The following is a 20,937-nucleotide window of genomic DNA, read 5'->3' on the forward strand; positions in this document are numbered from 1 at the left end:
GGAGTGCCGGCACCTAACCACATAGATGAGCGAGACACGTTCCCTGGTCTCAAGAAGCTTATATGCCAACTCACCTGCTCCTAGCTCAGCGGACATAAAACATTTGCAAACTTGCTAACAATATCTAGAGATAGTGTTATTATGGCATTTTACAGAAAAGGGAACAGGCTCACGCAAGGAAGGTGAGTTGCGTGCGTGCTGTGAAACAGTTATTCAGTAAGTGGCAGAGCCGGGGGAAGGCAGATCTGATTCCCTAATCCCTTGCTCGCTCTTCTGTGTCAGGCTGCGACCCCGTGAGCGCAGCCCCAGCCTCACTTCTGCAGGTGCACACAGACACTTGGATTCCATAAGACACAGTGGTTCCCAAATTATGTGTACTGAAGGGCCAGTTTGGGTTTTCACCCAATATGTTGTGGGCTGATACGATGGTAAAATATGACAAAAAGGAAGGGCCAGAAAAAGTCGCATGCTTGGTTGTCCTGAAAATGTCAAAGTGCTATAAAAGGGTCTAAAGGCTTACTTACCCTCTATTTCTGTACTTACGTCCTTCTGGGCCAGTCAGATCTAGCTCGGGGAGCAGCGTGGGTCTGCCACCAAGCTGGGAGCTCATCTGCCTTAAGACAAAGCACCCACGCCCACACCCACACCCACACCCACGTATAGAGACGCAAGCCTGTGAAAGTAAACCCTGAGAGCAGGATTCTTGGGTCCACCACGGGCCGGACCGGGGAGAAGGATGCGGTGGGATAGCTCCCCTCCATTTCCCAGTCCCCCTGCCCTCTGGGTCCCAGTGTGGGTGCTGAGACAGCAGGATACTGGTGGGAGGAAGAGCCTTCTTGGCAGGGCTTGGGGACCTCAGGGTCCGATCCAGTGGGACTGAGGCAGAAAGACAGAAGGGACATCTCTCCACTCGCTATGGAATCCACTTTGGCCAGACCTCCTCAGCCCTGCACCCTCTTCACTCCCGTGTGGGAAGGTTCTGGAGAGCCTGGGGAGAGGGGCTTCGGAAGGGGAAGGGGAGACCCTCCGCAGTGGAAGGAATGCTGGCATTCCCTGGGAATTCTTCCCAAGGACCTCCAGGCACTTTTGTGTGTTTCCTGGGCTGTAAGAAAGAAGGGAAGGGAGTCATGGGCGGCCTCACTCTCTAATCCTTCTCCCCACCCCACCCCAGAAACCCGGACAAGGGCATCCAGTTCCTGATCTCGCGAGGCTTCATCCCCGACACCCCCATTGGAGTGGCCCACTTCCTGCTCCAGCGCAAGGGCCTCAGCCGCCAGATGATCGGAGAGTTCCTGGGCAACAGCAAGAAGCAGTTCAACCGCGACGTGCTGGAGTGAGTGCCCCCCTCCGCCCCGCCCCGCCCGGCCCGGCCCAACAGCTGCGGAAGGACGGGGCCTCCCAGTCTCGCGGTCCCAGAAGCCCCCTGCTATGTGGGTGCCCTGAAGGGAGGCCTGGAGGAAATGACAGACGAAGAGAAAGATCAAGTTTTGTCTGTCTCCTGTTTTCCCTCCATCTGGTTCATCTCTCTGGCTTTGCTTGCCCCCTTTCCATCGGTGGGGGAGAGTGGAGGTACTGTGCCCCATGGCTTCATTCCTTCTGACCGCCCCACACCCCCTGCTTTGTCTCTCTGCTCTGGGGCAGGGGTGAGGCTTCACTCACAGGCCCTGACTGTGCTGCGTGTTCTCATCCGCCTTCCCGGCCCCATGTGGCCTGGCCCTGGAATTCTCACCTGCTAGGCTCCCACTGACCCACAGTGCTGTGAACACAGGGCTTTTCTCTAGCCCAGGTTGTGCTGAGCAGCACAATGAAAGCTAATTGCCATCCTCCCTGGGAGGCGGAGTGTGTGGGCTGGAGACTCAGACCTGCCGCTGCAGCCCTGCAGGGAGCGTGGCTGGGCTGGGGGCTGGGCTGACAGTGGTGGCTGGACCAGGCTTGGATGAGGAGGCCTTGTGGCAGGCAGGAGAGGTGGCTTGACCTGAGAGGCCCGGCTCAGACACCTGCTCTGCTCCTAACATGCTCTGGAGCTTTTGCAAGTCACTTCCACTCTAGGCCTTGGCTTCCTCACCTGTAAAGTGAGAGGGCTGGGCTGTGTGATTTCAAAGGCCCTTCCCACTCCTGTGCATCTGTCATCTTTCCCAGTCCTTAGTGCACCATGGCATCATGCAGGATCATTTGCCCTAAGCATGCTTTCCCATGTAGCCAGGGCCGCCCATAGAGGCTTGCAGGCTGGGCAGTGGTGGGGAGCCAGCGTCCACGAGAGAACAGAGGGCCATTCACCGCTCATTCAACAACTATTGAGTGTCTACCGTTTGCTGGGAACGGGGCTGAGCTGGGCATCCTGTCTGTGGACGTGTGTGGAATGGGGGGAGTAACAGGCCTGGCCTCAGGGAAGTTATAGACCCAGGTGTCAATGAGGAGAGAGGAGGGGAGGAGCAGGAAAGAGAGGTGAGGGGCCAAGGAGTCTTGAGTGGGCACCGTGGGCTTAGGGAGGGGGAGTGCAGAGCCTCGCCTCGCCTCTGCCCCGTGAACGCCTCGGTCCCTCGTGCTTTGTTCTGCAGGCCCTGGCACACTCAGCCTGCACGGGGTAGCTCCAGAGAGAGGAGCCCCCACCCCCCACGTCCGCAGGGTGCTGGCTGCCTGGCTGGTCGATTGCCAAATGCGAGGAGAAGATGGAGACGCGGAAGAGGCGGACACTAGCAGGGCAGCCAGACACTGGGCGGGCTGGCATCTCCCTGCCACTCAAGCCAGCTCCCTGGGAACCTTTCAGGATCCACTGCCTCTTCCTTACTCCCACTAGAGAAAACACACAATGACAGTCCCCAGTGCCATTTGTCCAGGCCTGGAAGGCTTCACTGGGATTCTGCATGGCACCCCCACCCCCGCCAGTGACATTCAGCCTGTCGCATCCATTCTGTACAAAGCTATTTGCTGGATAAAAGGACATAAATCACCCATCCCCTTGGAGACTGAGACAGCCCAAGCCACACACTCTCCAAGACGCAGCCAGACAGGAAGGGGAGAGGCGGAAAGCCTCGGGGAGGGGAAAGGCTGGGCCCCCGCTCCTGGGCCTGTGGGGGACGAAGAGAGGAGGGGCCAAGCAGAATCTGCCCTGGCCGCTGACCCGTGTCTGAGCATCGCAGATGCAGTGACATTTGCCTCCAGACTCAGGCCCTCGGTGCTCTGCGAGGCCAACCTCCCCGTCCCTTTGTGTCAATGTTCCATGGAAGACCCAGTCCAGGAAGGAGCGTCTCCAACCAGCCTTCATCAAATAGTAATAGAAGGCGTTCTGAACGTGGAGGGCCATGTCTGTTCCAGTGTTTACTTGGGAAGGTGGTTTCTTTTTTTCTCTAGGAGAAACCAGTCTCAGTTTCCTCATTTGTCAGAAGGGGATAATAGAACCAGTCAAATGAATTAAATTTTTTAAATGCATGTAAATTGCTTAACTCAGTGCCTGGTGCTTACTTAGGAAGTTCTTTTCAAAATGTCAGCTATTTCTAGCGTTACTTTCCCACGTAAAATCACAGGGCATTAGACACCCCCCACCTCCCACCCCACCCCCAACACAGGAGCCCTCAGACCCCTCAGGGCTGGTGTGAGTTCACTCCCCAGACCACAGGAGCCACTGGGGAAGCGGGGGAGCTCACTGGGAAGTCCTCTCTGGTGCTGAGGAGGGAGGGCCAGACAGCAGCCGGATTGGGATCGGGACCCCCTGGGGCTGGAGGCGTCCCCGTCTCAGGCTTCACATGGCTGGGAAATTTGGCTTCGCTCTATTTCCTTTCTGAAATGCTCGCTTCAGCAGGTTTGCAGGCCGGCGGATGGGGGAAGTTCCGGGCTGGCGGCGGGCAGCCTCTCCCGGCCGGCCGGCCGGGCCATCCCCTCCGACGTGAGCCGCACGCGGGGAGGGCGTCGTGTCTGTCCTTTCCCCGGAAGTGCAGGCAGGGCAGCGTCGGGGCCGGGCGGCCAGAAGGAAGTTTCCGGGCGTTCCTTCTCTCACCGTGTCGGCTCCGTTCTGTGTGAGGCATTAGAGTTTGACGTGGTAGTCAGATTTCATTATTTCCTTTCCGTGGAAATGTGCTGGCCAGCGTGTAACAGATTTGTTCTTCTGAGGAGACGTTCAGAAATGAAGACAGGTTGTCTGTCAGGCTCAACAGGCTGGAAGGCTGTGGCCTTTCATTGCTAGGAAGGAGTGATTTGAGAACATCCGGCCCATTGTCCGTGTGTGGCTTCAGAAGGGCTGCCTTATTCCTGAGGAGCTCTGCGGGGGGGGGGGGAGCAGGGGGTGCCCGGGCCAACCCTGCCAGGGCTGGACAAGGGGAGAGAGGCCGGGGCAGGCGGGGGTAGGAGGCTCTGGGGGTTATCTCCACTGTTCTGAAAACCTGACACTGCACCCAGAGGAATGGAAGGGGGGGGGCTCTTGTAAAAGCGGCGTCTTTGGGTTTTATAGCCTTGACCCCTCACCTCTACACACACACACACACACACACACACACACACACACACACACACACACGACTCTCCTTCACAGTAAAGAATCATTGGTATTTAAGCATCACTTACTCGCATATGTGGAAGTCTTGGGACTCCAAGCATGGAGTGAATAGCCCAGAGTTCAGACTCCCTTTGGCTTGGTCACATGTGTCTGTAAACTGGGCTTTGACACAAAAATGAACACACCTGACACTCTCTCTGTTCCGGAGTACTCAGGTCCTAGCCCTGAAGGGCTGTCTCTCAGTCCTGCGTGATGTTCAGGGCTGGCGGAGACCAGCCGCTCTGGGAAGTGAGACTCCTCGGAGAGGCTTTCTCGGGCTCCTCGGGAGGGCCGTCTGGGGGCGAGCAGCCGGGAGGCCAAGTGGCTCACGCAGCTCAAGTCGCGCTGCGCCCGGCGGGCCCAGTTCCAGGACCCTCCGTGCGGAGCCTCGTGCCCTCTTGCGCGCAGCGCTGGGAGGTGTGGGAGTCCGCACCAGCGAGGGGGCCGAGCAGCGGCCGGCCGGGTCGCCTGGCCGCAGTCACAGAGCTGACCGAGGGCTGAGCTCTGCAGCCTGCAGAATGGCCTACAATGGGGCCCTCCGCCCGGCACTCCCCCAAACCCGGTCTCTTGCATCACCTGACAGATGTGTGGTCCCAGTGCCTTCGCAGGGCTTGTCAGACTCCAGCTGTGAAGCGTGGGGCTGACAGACGCCCCGGGTGGTCGGCTAGTCCAGCCCTCTTGTTTCACTCAGGACGGGAGTTGAGGCCCCGAGAGAAGAAATGGCTGGTACCCTGGCCAGTGGAAGAGCCACTGAACGGAATCAGGGGCTCTCCCACTCCTGACTCAGCTTCCCTGGCTGGGCCTGAGCCTCTCGTCAGAGAAGAAAACAGAGCTGGGAAACTGGTCCATAAATGGCTGGTCTGAGCTGACTCAGGCCCCTCCCTCTGGTAGACGCCTGTCTCCATCTGCCTTCTTACGCACGGTTGATGGTCCGATGACGGTTTCAGTCAGAGCTGACTGGCGATGAGGGACAGGGTCTTCATTCTATTGCTGGAGGGAACTTCAGGTCCACTTATTCACTGGGCACATCAGCTCCGCTTGGGTCCCTAGCGAGAATGCTCATTTCATAAGCTCTGTTATATCCCGAGAGCTTTACGCACATTGTCTCTCCCACCCCCGCCTGCCCACTGGCTGGTACAGATGTCAGCTCCGTTCTAGAGGCAGAGAAAGTGAGGCCCGGAGAGGCTGCATGACTGGAACTGCACAGCCAAGTGGTGGAGATAAGATTCAGCCCAAAGGTGCCTGGCACCGAAGGCCTGACTTCTTCCCATCCCACCCCTGTCATTGGCACCAAGCGTGGGTCTCCAAGTGAAGCCCCCAGAACAGCAGTGGCACCTGGGAACTCGTCAGCAACTTTGATTCGCAGACTCCACCCCAGGCCCCGGAATCAGAGACTCTGGGATGCATCCAGCAATGTGCATGTGCATCAGCCTGCCTGGTGATTTGTTTGAGAACCACGGGTGAACAGGGGTACCACCTGGCCCAGCGACAGGATAACGGCCTCGCCATCCACATTGACTCCTGGCAGTTTCAACATGTGTCTGGCAGCCACCCCTTCTGAAGACCTCAAACAAGATTTTCTTTGTCCCTGTGTGGTCACCAGGGACACTGACAGGTCCCCCTCCTGCTCTGTTTCCTTGGCCACGTTGTTCTTTTCCAGAAAACCTTGACCTAAGGCACGTCATGAGTTCCAGCTAACAAAAATAACTCTCTGGCGGATGGGGCTATTTTTAATTGAATTGTATCAGACAAGAACTGCAGAAGTAACACCCGGGTTCCTCCAGCTCATGGCAGTGGGCGGTTTCGTTTCCCATCCTCACCCTGAAACCTGGAAACCTGGTCTCCGCCTGGAGCAAAGTCCCACGTGGGCAGCACAGACACCTCTTCCCAGCCGTGGCCTGAGCCTCAACCTTCCAGATCTTTGCTGTCTCTCCTGGCCAATTAAATTTGTCTTTACCTATTTTCAGCTCCAGACTAGTTCCTTTGTCTGCCAGACACTGTCTTGCTCTTGTTAAAAGAAAAAACGTCGAGATGACGAAATTCCTTTTGATCACAGTTGTGTACGACGCCTCATTTCCCCGCAACGCAGACTGATTCCACGTGTGGGTTGGTATTAACAAGCAATTTCACGGAAGATTGTGCCTATTTATACAGATGCAGGGAATATCTGGGCTCACACTTCCCCAGCCCTTGTGAGGGGCTTGCCACAGCCCCACAGAAGCCCACGGGAGAGAGGGGGCACGCCACAGTGATTCCCCCTGCATCAGCTGCATCTCCCGGGGCAGGTCCATGTGGGTCCTTGGAAGAAGCCTGATCAAGGCCAGTTTGCCGGGCCCTCATTGCTCACTGGTCTGCCTGTGCTGCTGAAGGAAGTGGGGGTGCACGTGGTCTGGAGTCCACAGGATCTCTCCCCTGCAGCCGTGTCCTGGGGTCAGCTCCAGGTGGTCTGGGCCAACCCGGCAGAGCTTCCAAAGGTGCCGGCCCCGGGCCTCCCTCGCCAGCAGACCGCGTGCTCACGGGCCTGTTCATCCTCACAGTGGGTCTGTCACTCACTCACCCATCCCCCCGGGAACGTTAACTGAGTTCATGTATACGCTAGGGATGCAGAGATTGACTCTGGGAGTCAGAGAGCATATGGCCTGGTGGGAGGACAGACAGGTGCACTCATGGCATGGGAGATACCACCGTGGAGGTCCAGGAAGACTCCCAGAGAGATAGAAAGCTACCCAGAGACCTGGACGTGGCGGCGGGGGGTGGGGGGTGGCAGGAAGAAGGAACAGTAGGTTCAGATGTGGGGAGGTTGGAAAGCTTGGCTTCCGGAGGGGAGCCGGGTCACGGCAGGGGCAAGAGGGGCTGGAAGCCACCAGGGCCATGCTTCCTGGGGAACTCAGATTTCTTATGAGGGGTGTGGGAAGCCCTTAAAAAAATATAAGCAGAGGAGTGAGTGACAGGACCAAATGGGCGTCCTCAAAGCATTGCTCTAGAAGATGGCTTGGAGGCAGGGAGGCCAGTTCGGGGGGTATTGCTGTCACAGCTGTGGTGCGATGATGAGGCCTCACCCTCAGCAGTGGCCGTGGGGAGAGCGGAGGTGGCTGGAGCCCAGAGGCAGAGGGAGGCGCAGGGCCTGGTGGCCGGTGTGGGCGGAGGCGGAACAGAGGTGGCCCTTCGCAGCGAACAGCCTCCCGGGCTGCTGAGAACTCAGTGCGCTCAGCCTTTGCGCGTGACTGTGACTTTGCGTCAGGCCCACTGGAGTAATGGGTGCAGAGTCTACCCAAACCACGTGTGCGTACTTTCAGTTTGAGGGGAGAGAAGTTGGGTATGGGACACTTCATCTGAAAAATTCCTCCAAGTAGACATTATCAAATACTTACTCAGAGCAAGTTAAAATATTAAATACCTGGTAAAACGTAAAATTTGTGCACCCTGACTTCCCTGCAAACCAGCGTGAGCTGTGGTCTTGTGAAAGTCGCCCAGTGACGGGCGTCCGCACTCAGCCACCCTCCCCGGCACTTGGTCACACCGTTATTTAACGTGGCCTTTTATAAACAGTGTGGACCCACGCCACCCCCCCAGATCCACTAGTTAGTGACTAATGATGAAATAAGAGGCAAACTCTTTGCAAGAGATAAACACTTAGGAGTTGTCACCTGCGGTGGCCTTCAGAGCCATCGGAGTGGATAAGGCCCCCTAAGGAGAGGCTGTGGACAGGGGAAGGGACCGGTGGCCCGCCCTAAGTTAGAGTCAGGTGGAGGAGGACGAGGAGGAGGGCCTGCAATGGAGGAGGGGTGCCCCCAGAGGGAAGTGTCAACCCAGAGGAGGGCGATGGGACAGGAGCAAGGGAGATGCTGCCAAGAGGCTGGTGGGATGAGATGGAAGCTGGTGCCTTGAACTTGGCAACGTGGCGGCCGGCAGTGGTCTTGACTGGGGACGTATTAATGGAATGCCGGGGTGGATGCTTGGCTGGACCAGGTTGAAAAGTGAATGGGATTGAGGATGTGGAGATGGCATGAGGAGTTCTAGAAGTCTGGCTCCAAAGACAGCAGAGTAAAGAGCCAGTGAGGAGAGAGCAAAGAAGGGTCAAGGCTGGGCTCTAATTTGTAAATAGAAAAGGCAAGGCTTTGGGTGCTAAAGACCGTGATTGAGTAGATACTGAATTAATATGAAGGAACATCTCAAACGTCATGTGTCCAAAACTGAAGTCTCGATCTCTCCTCCAGCATATGTGTCCACCCGTCAAGGACCCATCTCAAAAACTAGTGCCACCAGGCCCCAGGAGCTCCAGCCTGAGCTCTGAGACCCTTCGCTGACTCCTTTTCCTCATCACCGCCCACATTCCTGCCGTCACCTCGTCCATCAGTTCCTCCTCTCGGATGTATCTCAGGTTGTCCCTTCAGTTGGTCTCCAACTTAGCCTGAGGCCCATCCTCTCGAGCTTGGACCTCTACAGGTGCCTCCTAACTAGGCCCCCTGCCTCACCCTTGCTCCCTGCCCTTCCTTTTTCATTCATCCTCCCCCACACCCAGAGAAATCTCCTTAAAACAAACTGGGTCACATCACTCCTCTGACCACACCCTTCTACTGTTTCCCACTGCATTCAGGAGAAAGCCCTCACTCTCTGCATCCATTGTAGCCTTGCTGGCCCTTTCTGGTCCTTGGACGTTCTTTCCTACCACAGGGCCTTGGCATGTGCTCTTCCCAAACCCCCTTCTGCTCCTCCCCGTCCCTTGGTCAGCCCCTACTCATCTTTCAGGTCTCTGCTCAAATGTCACATCCCCAAGAGGCATTTCTGGACACACCGATATAAAGTATGTCTCCTTCATCCTCTCACGAAACCCTGTCCTTTCCTTACACAGGACTTGTCACAATGATAAGGAAGTAATTACTTTTAGCTCTGCATTTAGTGTCTGCCTCTCTCACTGGGACAGGATCTGTGTTTGTGTTGTTTGCCACTTACTCGAGGTCCTGAGCACAGTGCCATGTGCACAGGAGGCACTCAGTGCAGGGAGGGAGGAGGAGAGAAGGGCGAGCAAGCTGCTGGGGGCCAGAGAAAGCTTCAGGAAGCAGAAGGTGGGGCAGGGATCTGGTCCCCTGCTGTGGGCTCTGTGGCCAGGCCAGCTCAGAAACTGCAGGGTGTCCACAGGCGTCTGTGACTGCTGCCAGCGAAGTGGCCCCTTACCTGGGACTGTGTGATGTGTGCGCGTGCCCCGTCTTGGCCCCGTACAGGTCCCCCCAGGGACCTGGCTGAGGAGAGACACGTTAGCACCAGCCCTGGAGAGGGCGTGTGCCATGAATGCGACATGTGCAGCCCCCCGAGGGGCCAGCTCTCTTGTGAGCTTCAGTTTCCTCGTATAATAAAAAATAACAGGATAATGGTTAATATCGCACAGGACTGAGAAGATGAAGTCATTGTGCACTTAGCGAAGCCCTGAGACCAACACGCAGTAAAGGAGAGTGCAGATGGGGTGCCCCACTGGTGTTAGCACCCCCGCTGAAGTGGGGAGGGTCTTCCTAGCTGTGGGAGCACCGGGCAAGCCCCTTTGTGGTCTCAGTTTTGCCTTCTGTAAAATGGGGAGTAACACATACACCAGAAACAACCCCCAGAAGCGTGTGACTCTTTCACCTTAGAGATGATGAGAGGAGAGCGGTTTGCTGGCTGTGCTGTTGCGGCAGCAGGAGGGATCTGCAGAACCATCAGACAGTCGGCTCCCAGCAGGATTCCAGGGTGACAAAGAAGAAGGGAGGGGAGATTTTAAGTGTGAGCAGATTCTGAAACATAGAGGGGAATGGGGGAGGGAGGGAAGCGTAGAGACAGATGGACAAGGTCAGGCGCAGGCTGGCACTCACTTACGAAGGAACAGAAAAGCATGCTGTGGGAAGGGGCGAGGACTGCGGGTGATTCCAGGGTGGTGGAGCCCACCCTGCGGTGAAGGTCCCCTGGGGCACAGCCTCAGCCCAGCCCCCTGCTCCAGGAGGCACAGGCCCCACTGGGAGGACGCCCCAGGAGGAGTGGAGGAGCAGCCTGTCACCCTGAGCTGTACCCCAAAGCCAGCCCCAAATGATGCTGTCATGTCCCACTGTCCGGGAACATCCGCAGAGCCTGGAGCTGACTGTGGGCCCTCTCTGCTCCTGGGTCCTCCTCAGAGAATGTCAAGGTGGGTGTTGCTGGGGGCCCGAGAGGTCACCTGGCCCAACCCCCAGCTCTACAGAGAGGGAGCCATTTGTCTCCTTGGGGCAGGCGGTAGCCTTTCCACCTCTCAACACAGCTTCTGAGGGGTTTGCAGAAACCCTCTAAGCTCTGCCAACCTCGGAGCACCTGCCCATCAAACACCGATGCCCGTGGAAGGCAGGACATACGTACGTGTGTGTGTGTTGCAGGGGTAGGGGCTGCCTCCGTCTCTGCCTCCATCCCGCTCTCCCATCCTCACCACCCCCACCACAAAAGCAGCCCCCGAGAGCAGTGGGGACACACATGCTCCGTGAGCTGCTGGACTCACATTTTAAAAGCCTCCACGTGGGCTGAACTCCGCCCCCAGCCCACCCCAACCTTACACTGGGCCCAGCTGCACCAGAGGAGCGTTTGAGGGATGCTGGTCCCCAGGTCCCTCCACCAAGCCGCCTGGTTGGTAGAGCTGGGGCAGGGCCCAGGGCTCTGCGTTTTAACCAGCTGCCTTGCGGCGGGCTCCTCTGGGATATGGGGTGTAGCCGCTCCAGCCCGCAGCCCCAGTGTCCACCCCCGCAGGCCTCCCCACCCCAGCTGTGAATGAATGATCACGCTTCTGGCTCGGGGCTGGCGTTTCCACCTGGCTGAGTCTCCCGTCCTGGTCCTGGATTCTTGGGCTCCAGGCTCATTACTGGAGCTTTTAGCTGCAGCCCCGAGTGGTGAGCGGCCACGTCACCTGAGTGGAGGGCTGGAAAGTAGGCCGCTGTGCTTGGCTGGGCGCATCCGCCCTCCCCCAGCCGCCACGCAGTCGCCTTCTGCCACCTCACCCAGTGCCCAGGCCTCCGGCGCCCACCCCCTCATTGGGTCAGCCCCGCGCCAGAGCATGAGGGAGACGGTCCCTGGACAGACTCTGGGAGGGACTCGGATGAAGGACACAGGGCGCCAGGACCACAGGGCTCAGGGTCAGGCAGGGGCCAGGTAGTGGGTGGGATAGACGGACTGACAGGGCCAAGCCCTGGGCAGCAGCTGGACACCGGACCAGGGGGCTCAGGGCCATTCTAGGGTCCTCCTGGGCGCCAGATCTCTGTGCCAGGGCTGGCCGGGCTAGGGCGCACTGCCTCCCCCTTGGCCTTGTGAGAACTGGGGGAGGTCTCTAGGATGAGAGGCCGCCCAGGGGCCGCTCTGCGCGCAGGCCCACCAGCCCAGCCTGCCGTGACTCCTCCCCCTCCTCTCTCCTGCCTTCTGTCTGCTTGCCCTCTCTCTCCTCTTTCTGTTTCTCTTGTTCTGTCTCTCTCCCCGTGTCTCTCACTGTCTCTGTGTCTCTGTCTCTCTCTCCTTGCCTCCCCGGCTCTGGCTCCCAGCCCTCTTGCTCCCTGGCCGCCCCGGTCTGCCTCCTCCCAGTAGCATCACCGTCCGGCTCAATCATGCTGGGCTGGGCTGGGGGCACAGGTGTGGGCCCCATGGCGCTGCTGTCAGAGCCCCCCTTCCCTTCACCTGGGCGCGGCTCAGGGAGGAGGGGCAACAGCTGCTGGGAAGTGAGAGTGGCCTCTCCCCTGGCCGGGCCTGTTGTCCATCTCAGATGCCAGACGCGGCCAGTTCTCATTGTTGGACCAGATCTTTATCTCCACTCCTACCCTCTCCGCACCCACCCCAGGCTGACAGCCTGAGAGAAGGCTGGGTTTGACCAAGCCGAGCGTGGCTCCCAGACTGCAGGTGGCCATCTGCCCTGCCCGTGGGGAGGAAGAAGCAAGCCCCTCCCTCCCTGCCCTGCCCTTGCCAGGCGGCCTTGTGAGGCCTGCTTTCCCTTGATCCCTCGAGAGCAGTGGAGGAGGCACAGCCACTGACCACCAGGCCCCTGACTACCACCACGGGGCTCCTTGCTTTCTCCTAGAATCTGACCATGGAGCCAGGATCACCGAGCGGGAGGGGCCTGCTCAGGGCGCGTGCCTCCACTCGCCCACCACTGGCTCGCGTCTCCTGAGTCCCGGGCGTGCTGGGCACTGAGCCGCACTCCGCAGGCGGGGCAGGTGGGCAGCGGTTGCAGGCTGTGACTCTGGTGGCACGCGCCGAGGGCTGTAGGAGCAGAAAGAGGGCAGTGCGTGGTGGGCGGGGGGGACCAGGAGGGAGGAGAGTGCACAGCCCGTGGGTGCGGAAAGGGAGACGTCAGCTCCACGTGTGAGCCTCTGCGGCCCTCAGGGTTTGTCAGGCCTGCTGCTTCTCAGGGACTCAGATTCCTGTCTCGCTGCTCACGGCCCTGGGGACACTGGTCACTAGACCCCAGAAAGGGAGGGCCCAGGAGCAGGCCGAGCCAGGGGAGTGAGACTGCCTGGTGAGGGTGCTTGGCACGTGTCCCCCTCCATGCACTGAACGGGGACATTCAGAGGCAAACTCTCCAGGGTCAGAGGTGGCATTTCAGAGGTGGAACGGTCCTTGGGGAATAGGACTCTGACCCTCCTTTCTCAGAAGAAGAAACTGAGGTTCCAAGAGGTGAGTCTGAAGTCACAAAACTTCAGTGGTTGGCCCAGGCCCAGAATCTGGCCACATTTGTCACACTGTCCCCCCACATGAAGCCGACTTGTCACTTACCTAAGAGCGGGCTTTCCTTGGCTGCAGACCCTCAGACCTGGGAGGGACGGCATAAGAGGAGACTCCCAAATGGTGGCTGGAAGCCAGGGAGAGAGCTGGGCCTCGACAGGCCTTCGAGAGGACAGAGGAGAAACTGTGTTTGTTCACCATTTAAGCCTCTGACTCTGTACTCTGTGGGGTTGAGAGGAAAGGCCTTGGGGTTTGGAGGCGGGAGGTGGACAGCCAGCTGCTGCTGGGCCCCAGCTTCTCTGCTGGGGGAGGGAGACCCTTAGCCCACTCTCACAGGGCTGTGTGTCAGGTGAGGGGATGGGTAAGGAGGGCCCCTGGGCTACGGGAGAGCCTGGGGGGTGGTAAGTCCCCTCCCAGTTGGTCACAGGGACCAGGTCCCTCCTCCCCACCAGGGCGAGGGTTTCCAGCGAGCGGGTGGGCTGTGCCTCCCTCTTCAGCTCTAGTGGGCGAGGAGGCCCACCCCCTCACGACCCCCTCCCCTCCTGCCCTCAGCTGCGTGGTGGATGAGATGGACTTCTCTGCCATGGAGCTGGACGAAGCTCTGCGGAAGTTCCAGGCGCACATCCGCGTGCAGGGCGAGGCCCAGAAGGTGGAGCGGCTCATAGAGGCCTTCAGGTGGGACCCCTTCCCCAGCCCCACCCCTGTCACACATGCCTAGGCATGGGGGAGGGTGGGGTGGGGGGAGCAGGGCTGCTGGGAGCCTGGGGGACAGGAGGGGCTGGGGAGGCAGGAGGGAAGGAAAGAAGAGGGGCAGAACCCTCGGGCTCTCTAAGCGGGAGGGAGCAGCACCAGGCCTCCAGGTGACCTGCTGGCACCTCACTTGTCCCCTCGGCCAACACAGCTTTCCCGAGCATCTGTGTGAGGCTGACACCTGGGGGTGGGGGTGTTGGGGGGTCCATGGGTGTGTGACACTTGCCTCGTCCCTTGGTGGGGACGCGGATCAGGGTACCAGGCAGACAGCGATCAACGGATTGAGACAGAGCCTCCCTGGGCCAGAGCCCTGGGAGAACCAGACTCCCCGGATGCCCCGCACTGCTGGAGCTCAGGGCGGGTGGGGCCCCGCGTCACCCACACCACGTCCCCCCGCAGCCAGCGCTACTGCATGTGCAACCCCGAGGAGGTGCAGCAGTTCCACAACCCCGACACCATCTTCATCCTGGCCTTCGCCGTCATCCTGCTCAACACCGACATGTACAGCCCCAACATCAAGCCCGACCGGAAGATGCTGCTGGAGGACTTCATCCGCAACCTGCGGGGTAGGGGGCGGGCTTCCTCCGCAACCTGCGGCGTAGGGGCGGGCGCTGGGGTTCTCCCTGGGAGATTGTGGACGGCCACCCTGATGGCCAAGGGCACTGGGTGCTGCTCTCTGGGCCTGGTCACCGTAGCAGCCCGGGGAAGTGGTCTGCATGCCAGGCATCCGTGGAGTCTCCAGGAGCCACTGCCACAGCCCGACAGCCAGTAGCAAGGGCCCTTGGCTGATGTCCCTTGTCCTCTGCAGAATGTCCTCCCCTGGGGGACCTCCAGGCCCCTGGCAGCATGGCTGGTGCCTGCGCAGCACTGGCCCCTCCGACTCCATGACTTAGGAGAGGAGAGCCATGACTTTAGGTCTTGGGTCTGGTTGGGTCGGCCTTGGGTAACTTTCTGGCATTTATTCACCAGCCAGGTCCTCTCCTAACTCATGTGTCGATTCAGGTTTCCTGGATGTCATCGCTTCCTTGTTTTCAGTTTACTTCCAGAGGAAAGGTAAACTGGAGGCAAACTCTTCAGGAGTCTGCAAGTCTGGACATGTCTTTTTCAGTCTTCACTCCTGACTGAGTTTGGCTGGAGCAGAGTTCCCGGTTGGAAACACTGAACTCAGAATCTTGCAGGCGTCGCTCTGTTGTCTTTTAGCTGTCGGTGCTGACCGCCGGCGTATTTGGCGTTTTCACTCTCTCTGAACTTTTTAGGTTCTTCCGTTTGTCCTTTGTGCTCGGAACTTGCTGCGTGATGTGCTTGTTATGGTTCTTTTTTCATCCGTTGTGCTGGGTCAGTCTAGGAACACGCGTGCTCCTGTTGTGGGAACTCTTCTTAAATATTGTACTTGATCATTTTCCGTCCGCATTTTCTCTGACCTCACTCTCGGGGCTCCTGTTATCCAGATGTTAGACCTCCTAGTCTGAGCCTCTGATCTTTATAGCTTGCTCTCTGCCACCTGTGTCTTCTTGTGGGACTTTCTCAAAGATGTGCTTCAGTTTTACCTTTCAAGTTTCCAGCTAAGTCTTTCACTTCTGCTGGCATAGTTTTCACTTTCAGGAACTCTGTTTTGGCTCTCTGAATGTCTCTTTCTTACAGCATTTTGTTCCTGCTTTGTAGCTGCAATATCCCCTTAGCTATCTCTGAAGATGCGAACAGCGCGCTTCCACCTGTTTGTTTTTTTTCAGCTTCTCCCTCCACGCCGCTATTTCTCCTAAGTCCCTTTCCCCGCTTTCCCCGTGCTTTCAGGGTTAGACTTTCCGTGGATGGCTGGTGAGGCTTGGTTGTCCGTTGATACTTAAGCGTGAGCCACTGAACGGCTGATTAAAGCTCTGAGTGTGTGTGGGGCGGCGGGCTGGTGGGCGTTCTCATGGAGGGAGGCCCGGCTGCAGTATCTTTAGGTATTTCCTCCTGAGCTGGTTGATCCCTCAAAGGAGAAATGTCCAATCTGCTGCCCAGAGGGTACGAGTCTGGCTGCCAACATTCTGAGATCTTTGTGGGGAAAGGGGTTGAGGGGGCCTCCTGATATGTAGACATCAACTCCATCCCTTAGTTTTCGGCACAGACTCCCACGTGGGCTGGGCTCAGGTTCCCCAGCCCAGGGCTCCTGGCTCACCTCTTCTGGAGGATGCACCCTCCGTCAGAAGGCTGGGTGCGGGCGAGAGGATAGAGGTGTCTAACCGCTTTCTAAAGGGATTTTCAACTGACTTCCCTGTTTCCAGCCCACCTTCATCTCCACCTCCAGGGGTTCCACCAACTCCAGAGCCCTTTGGTGGTTCTGAGCCTTCTAACCTCCCTCCGGCTTCCGCTTCTGCTTTCTCAGACTTGCTGGTCCACAGGCTTACTCACCCACTTTCTGGCCCCCTGGTGCCACTGCCTCTTCCCCTGTCACTGCTTTAAAAAAAAAATCCTTCTTCCAGGGCATTCAGAAGGAGCAGAGGTGGGCAATCTGCCACCTCTACCCAAAAGCCTGTGTGTTCAGTCCCTGCCCTGCTCCTTCTGGCCCCAGCCTGGCTTCTTCCAGGCCCCCAGGTGCCGAGTGGCTCCTGTGCCCGACCGTCAGCACCAAGCTCAGACGTGGAGGAGACAGGGTCGAGACAGAGAGTCGCTCACAGAAGGTGTACTATCCCCCAGCCCTTAGGAAAACTCTTTGGGAGCAGTTGCCCAAGATGTTTTATTTTTAATTTTTCCCTCTTAAAAAAAAAAGAGAGAAGTGTATAATCATTCAAGAAAGACGTAGAAAGAAGACTTTTTTAAAAACTGCCTCTGTGCCTACCTCCTGGGGAAAGTTGTTTTCACATTGGTATGCTTCCTGTGACTCTTCTTTGTCACCGGAGTCTGGTCGTTGCTGTGAGTGGGCACCGCCACCACGGGGCCGCCCTGCTCGCCTTCGCTTAATGTGTCACCCCCCCACCGGTGCTCCCAGTCCGGGAGGATCTTGTCACCATTCAGCAAGTGATCACGGGGCTCCACGCTCCCTGCAGGAAGGGAGTGGGGAGCCTGAGAAGACAGGACACTACGGGGTGGAGGGGCAGGGGTGGGGCAGGGGACTGTTAAGACTAGAACAGGAGTTCTAGAACTAGGGCAGGAGTGAAGGCAGGAACAGGAGGCAGGAGGCCTGGGAGATGGGAGTGGGGGCTCTGGGTCTGGGACGGCAGGAGGCGAGGCCGGGGGTGTGCGCTGGGCAGTGTTATGGTAGCTCGGGTGCCTGGCTAAGGAGTTTGTCCCTAATTTAGCGGGTATGGAGAGCCAGCCATTGAAGGCTTTGGAGCAGGGTCAGGGCAGAATCAAGGCCGCCCTCTCTGGCTGCCGGCCCCTGACACCCCTCCCCTTCCCACTCCACGTGCACAGGTGTGGACGATGGCGCCGACATCCCCAGGGAGCTGGTGGTCGGCATCTACGAGAGGATTCAGCAGAAGGAGCTCAGGTCCAACGAGGACCACGTCACGTACGTCACCAAGGTGGAGAAGTCCATTGTGGGCATGAAGACAGTAAGTGCCCACCAGGGGGCAGCGCTCACCCCAGAAGTGGGGAGAGGGGTGGCTTCCCCTCCCTGAGGCCCCGAGGCCCGCCCCCGCCCCCATCTCCATCTCTGTCCCTTTCTTTCTTCCTGGCATCCCCCTCCCTTTTCAGGAACACTCCCCCCTTACTTGCTCACTTCCCGTTACTGAGTGCCTGCTGTGTGCCGGGCTCTGCACCCTCTTCCTTCCACTTGCCTGGTTTCCTCATTGTCTCGCTACCAGCTCCTGCAGCAGGAGAGACTGCAGTCGGACATTGGGAAAGACTGTCCAGTGCTCTAGGGTGGAAGCACCTTGATGGCCAGACAGGGAGGTTTGGGCTGGGCTGGGTCCTGGGCTTCCTGGATGGTCCTCCTGAGCAGAAGGCAGGGAACAGGCTGAAGCAGGCTCTGGCCTGGGGGGTCCCAGACCACTGGGGGGGCCCTGAGTTGTGGCCTGGGTGGCAGTTTGCAGGATGTTCTGAGTCTGCAGTGGGTTTTAAGGGAACGTTCTCCATGGGTCACTGCTCTGTTCCTGTGTCCACAGAGGCATTTTATATCATAAATATAAGGGTTCTGCTCTCCAGCTCCTCCTCCCCAAACTGCCAGCTCAGGGCGCAGTTCGGGGGCCTCGCCTGCGGCTGGACCCCTCCGCCCAGGCGTGGGGGGTGGCCTCTTCTGCCCAGGGCCTGTAGTGCTGAGGCCATAGCCTCTGTCAGGTTTGCAGATGCCCCCGGATCAGGTTGTGTCACTGGAGCAGACTTGCGGGGTCCCTGTGACCCCTCCCTCTTGCACACTGGGCTTAGGGGTGCAGCAGAGAAGAGGGCCGCGACCCGTCCTGTGGGCAGCAGCCCAGGATGTGGGGATGCCCTTGGAGGGAAGAGGGTTCACAGTGACCGGATGTGAACAGTCCAAGGCTCTTCTCAGTTTCCTCTCACATCCTCACTTCCTCCAGTGTCACGAACCCCTCTGGCCCAGCCCAGCTCCCTAAAAAGCATGAAGAAGGGGAAAGAGCCGGGGAGGAGAGAGGAGGGTTAGGTCAACCTGGGCCGGCCTCGCTCTTCTGGAAAGCAGGTGCCGGGGGTGGGGGACGGGCCGACCTCTGCAGCCACCCCACTGCTGAGCGCCCTGCCTCCCCCAGGTGCTGTCGGTGCCCCACCGCCGCCTGGTCTGCTGCAGCCGGCTCTTCGAGGTGACGGACGTGAACAAGCTGCAGAAGCAGGCCGCGCATCAGAGAGAGGTGTTCCTCTTCAACGACCTGCTGGTGGTGAGCGGGGGGCGCCGGGAGGGCTGGGGGCGCAGGGACCGTACCCGAATGCTGTCTGCCTGGGGGCTGACTTTCCCATATAAAGTACAGTGTGAGGTAGCCCAGGCAGGTGGCACCATCCCTACTCTGTAAGTCAGAAAGCCGAGGCACAGAGAGGTTAAGTTATCTGCTCACGGTTACCCAGTCCGGGTGGAAATGAACTCGATCCCAGAGCATCTGCCGCTGCCTCATTATGGGAAACCTGGGGCGGGGAGGGTCCAGAGCGCAGCGGGCCTGAGTGGGGCCCGCACCGTCCCTGGTCCTAGGGGATGCTGGCCTGTGTGCCTGCGTGTGTCTGTCCACGTGCACGTCTGAGGGGTTTGGGTCCTTTGCTCTTTGAACACAGGTATCCATTCAACACATTTTTAATGACTGTCAGCTACATGCCAGGCATTGTTCTAAGTGCGGGAAGCAGTGGTGAGCAGGCTCTGGTGTCTCTTTCCCTCCTACCCAACATCCTCTCCATCCAGGAATCATACCCACACTCCCTCTAAAACTGTCCCAGATCTAACCATCCCCACCTGAGGTCCACATCCACAGAGCAGTGGAGTCAGCCCCGCCCGCCCACAGACCTCACCTCCCTCCACGCCTCTCCCCTGCTGCCTGCCCCCTGCCCCAGCTGCTGCCTCCCCTGCTGGGCTCCGTCCACCCCAGGCCTTGATCTTGCTGCTCTTCTGCTGCTAAGAAGCTCCCCAGACCTTGCACAACCCCCTCCCTCCCTCTCATTCGGCTCCAGCGCCCTCCCAGCCCACCTCCCAGGTGGCCTGTCCACTCACGGTCTAGTCCTTACCCTGCTTTACCGTCAAAACACATACCAGCTTCTGCAGTTACCTTTTATATCCAGTTCTCCTCCTCCTCCCCCTCTTCCTCCCCTTCCTCCTCCTCCTTCTCCTCCTCATCCTCCCCCTCCTCCTCCTCCTCATCCTCCCCCTCCTCCTCCTCCTCCTCCTTCCTTCTCCTTCTTTTTTTTTTTAATGCTTATTATGGGTTATTGATTAATCCATTGAGTTACACCCTGGGGATCTGAGCATCCCAAGGGCGGAGCTCCCTCCATCCTCTCCTGTGCCCCCTCCTGTGTCCCCAGAGCCCAGCTCAGAAGGTGCCAAGGACACATTTGTGTTGAGCAACTGCTAGCAGACCTTTCATGTCAGTGGGGAAGGGAGATAGGAAATACAGAAAACTAACAAGGGGACAGCAAACTGGGGGAAGGTGCTGTGAAGACACCAGCACTCTGATCGGGTGGAGTAACTGGTGTTAAGGTGGATTTTTTTGGTTTTGTTGGCTTGTTAGATAGGATGGTCAGGGAAGGAATCTCTAAGGGGCAGCATTTGAGTTAAGATCTAAGTAGTGACAGTAACCGAGCCATACAAGAAGCTGCAAGAAGGGACAGTTGTGGAAGGAAATAGCAGGTGCAAAGACCCTGCGGTGGGACTGAGCCTGCCCTGTTCTAGCTACAGAAAGGACAGCACGGCCTGAACATAAAGGCAGAGTAAGGCAGGGACCAGGTCAGATGGGGCATACAAACCAGGGCAGGAAGTGTGGACTGGCCTCTAAGTACACAAAAATGGAGGTTTTTGTGCAGTAAAAAACATATTTTGATATTGTGTGTGTACATATGTACACGTGTGTATATATGTGTTTACTTGTGTTCACAAGAGCCCCGGGCGTTCACTCCTCCAGGTGTGTCATGCACGTTTGTGTGAGCGCACACCTGTCAGCACACGCCTGTCTCCCTCTCTTGGACAGATTCTCAAACTTTGCCCCAAGAAGAAGAGCTCTGCCACGTACACCTTCTGCAAGTCCGTGGGCCTGCTGGGCATGCAGTTCCACCTCTTCGAGAACGAGTGTAAGTCTCGGTCGCCAGGGATGCGCAGAGGGGGGAGGGGACGAGGGAGGGCACAGGGACCTGCAGCTGCTCACGGCCCCTGGGGGCCTGGGGTCTGGTTTCCAGATTACTCTCATGGCATCACGCTGGTGACCCCGCTCTCGGGCTCCGAGAAGAAGCAGGTGCTGCATTTCTGCGCCCTGGGCTTGGACGAGATGCAGAAGTTTGTGGAGGACCTGAAGGAGTCCATCGCGGAGGTGACGGAGCTGGAGCAGATCCGGATAGAGTGTAAGGAT

General features: G+C 58.4%; 1 protein-coding gene across 1 annotated transcript in view; it reads left to right on the plus strand.

The window, feature by feature from the left end:
• IQSEC3 (IQ motif and Sec7 domain ArfGEF 3) overlaps positions 1–20,937 on the plus strand; it is a 76,584-nt gene that overhangs the window by 47,551 nt on the left and 8,096 nt on the right. Inside the window, exons 5-11 of the mRNA XM_072954433.1 lie at positions 1,172–1,333; positions 13,775–13,897; positions 14,372–14,538; positions 17,366–17,505; positions 18,652–18,777; positions 20,563–20,662; positions 20,768–20,929. Of these exons, the coding sequence (XP_072810534.1) occupies positions 1,172–1,333; positions 13,775–13,897; positions 14,372–14,538; positions 17,366–17,505; positions 18,652–18,777; positions 20,563–20,662; positions 20,768–20,929 (980 nt within the window). The remainder of the gene's footprint in view (positions 1–1,171; positions 1,334–13,774; positions 13,898–14,371; positions 14,539–17,365; positions 17,506–18,651; positions 18,778–20,562; positions 20,663–20,767; positions 20,930–20,937) is intronic.

The sequence above is a fragment of the Vicugna pacos genome, chromosome 34, assembly GCF_048564905.1.
Source record: "Vicugna pacos chromosome 34, VicPac4, whole genome shotgun sequence".
In the NCBI taxonomy this organism is placed as follows: domain Eukaryota; kingdom Metazoa; phylum Chordata; class Mammalia; order Artiodactyla; family Camelidae; genus Vicugna; species Vicugna pacos.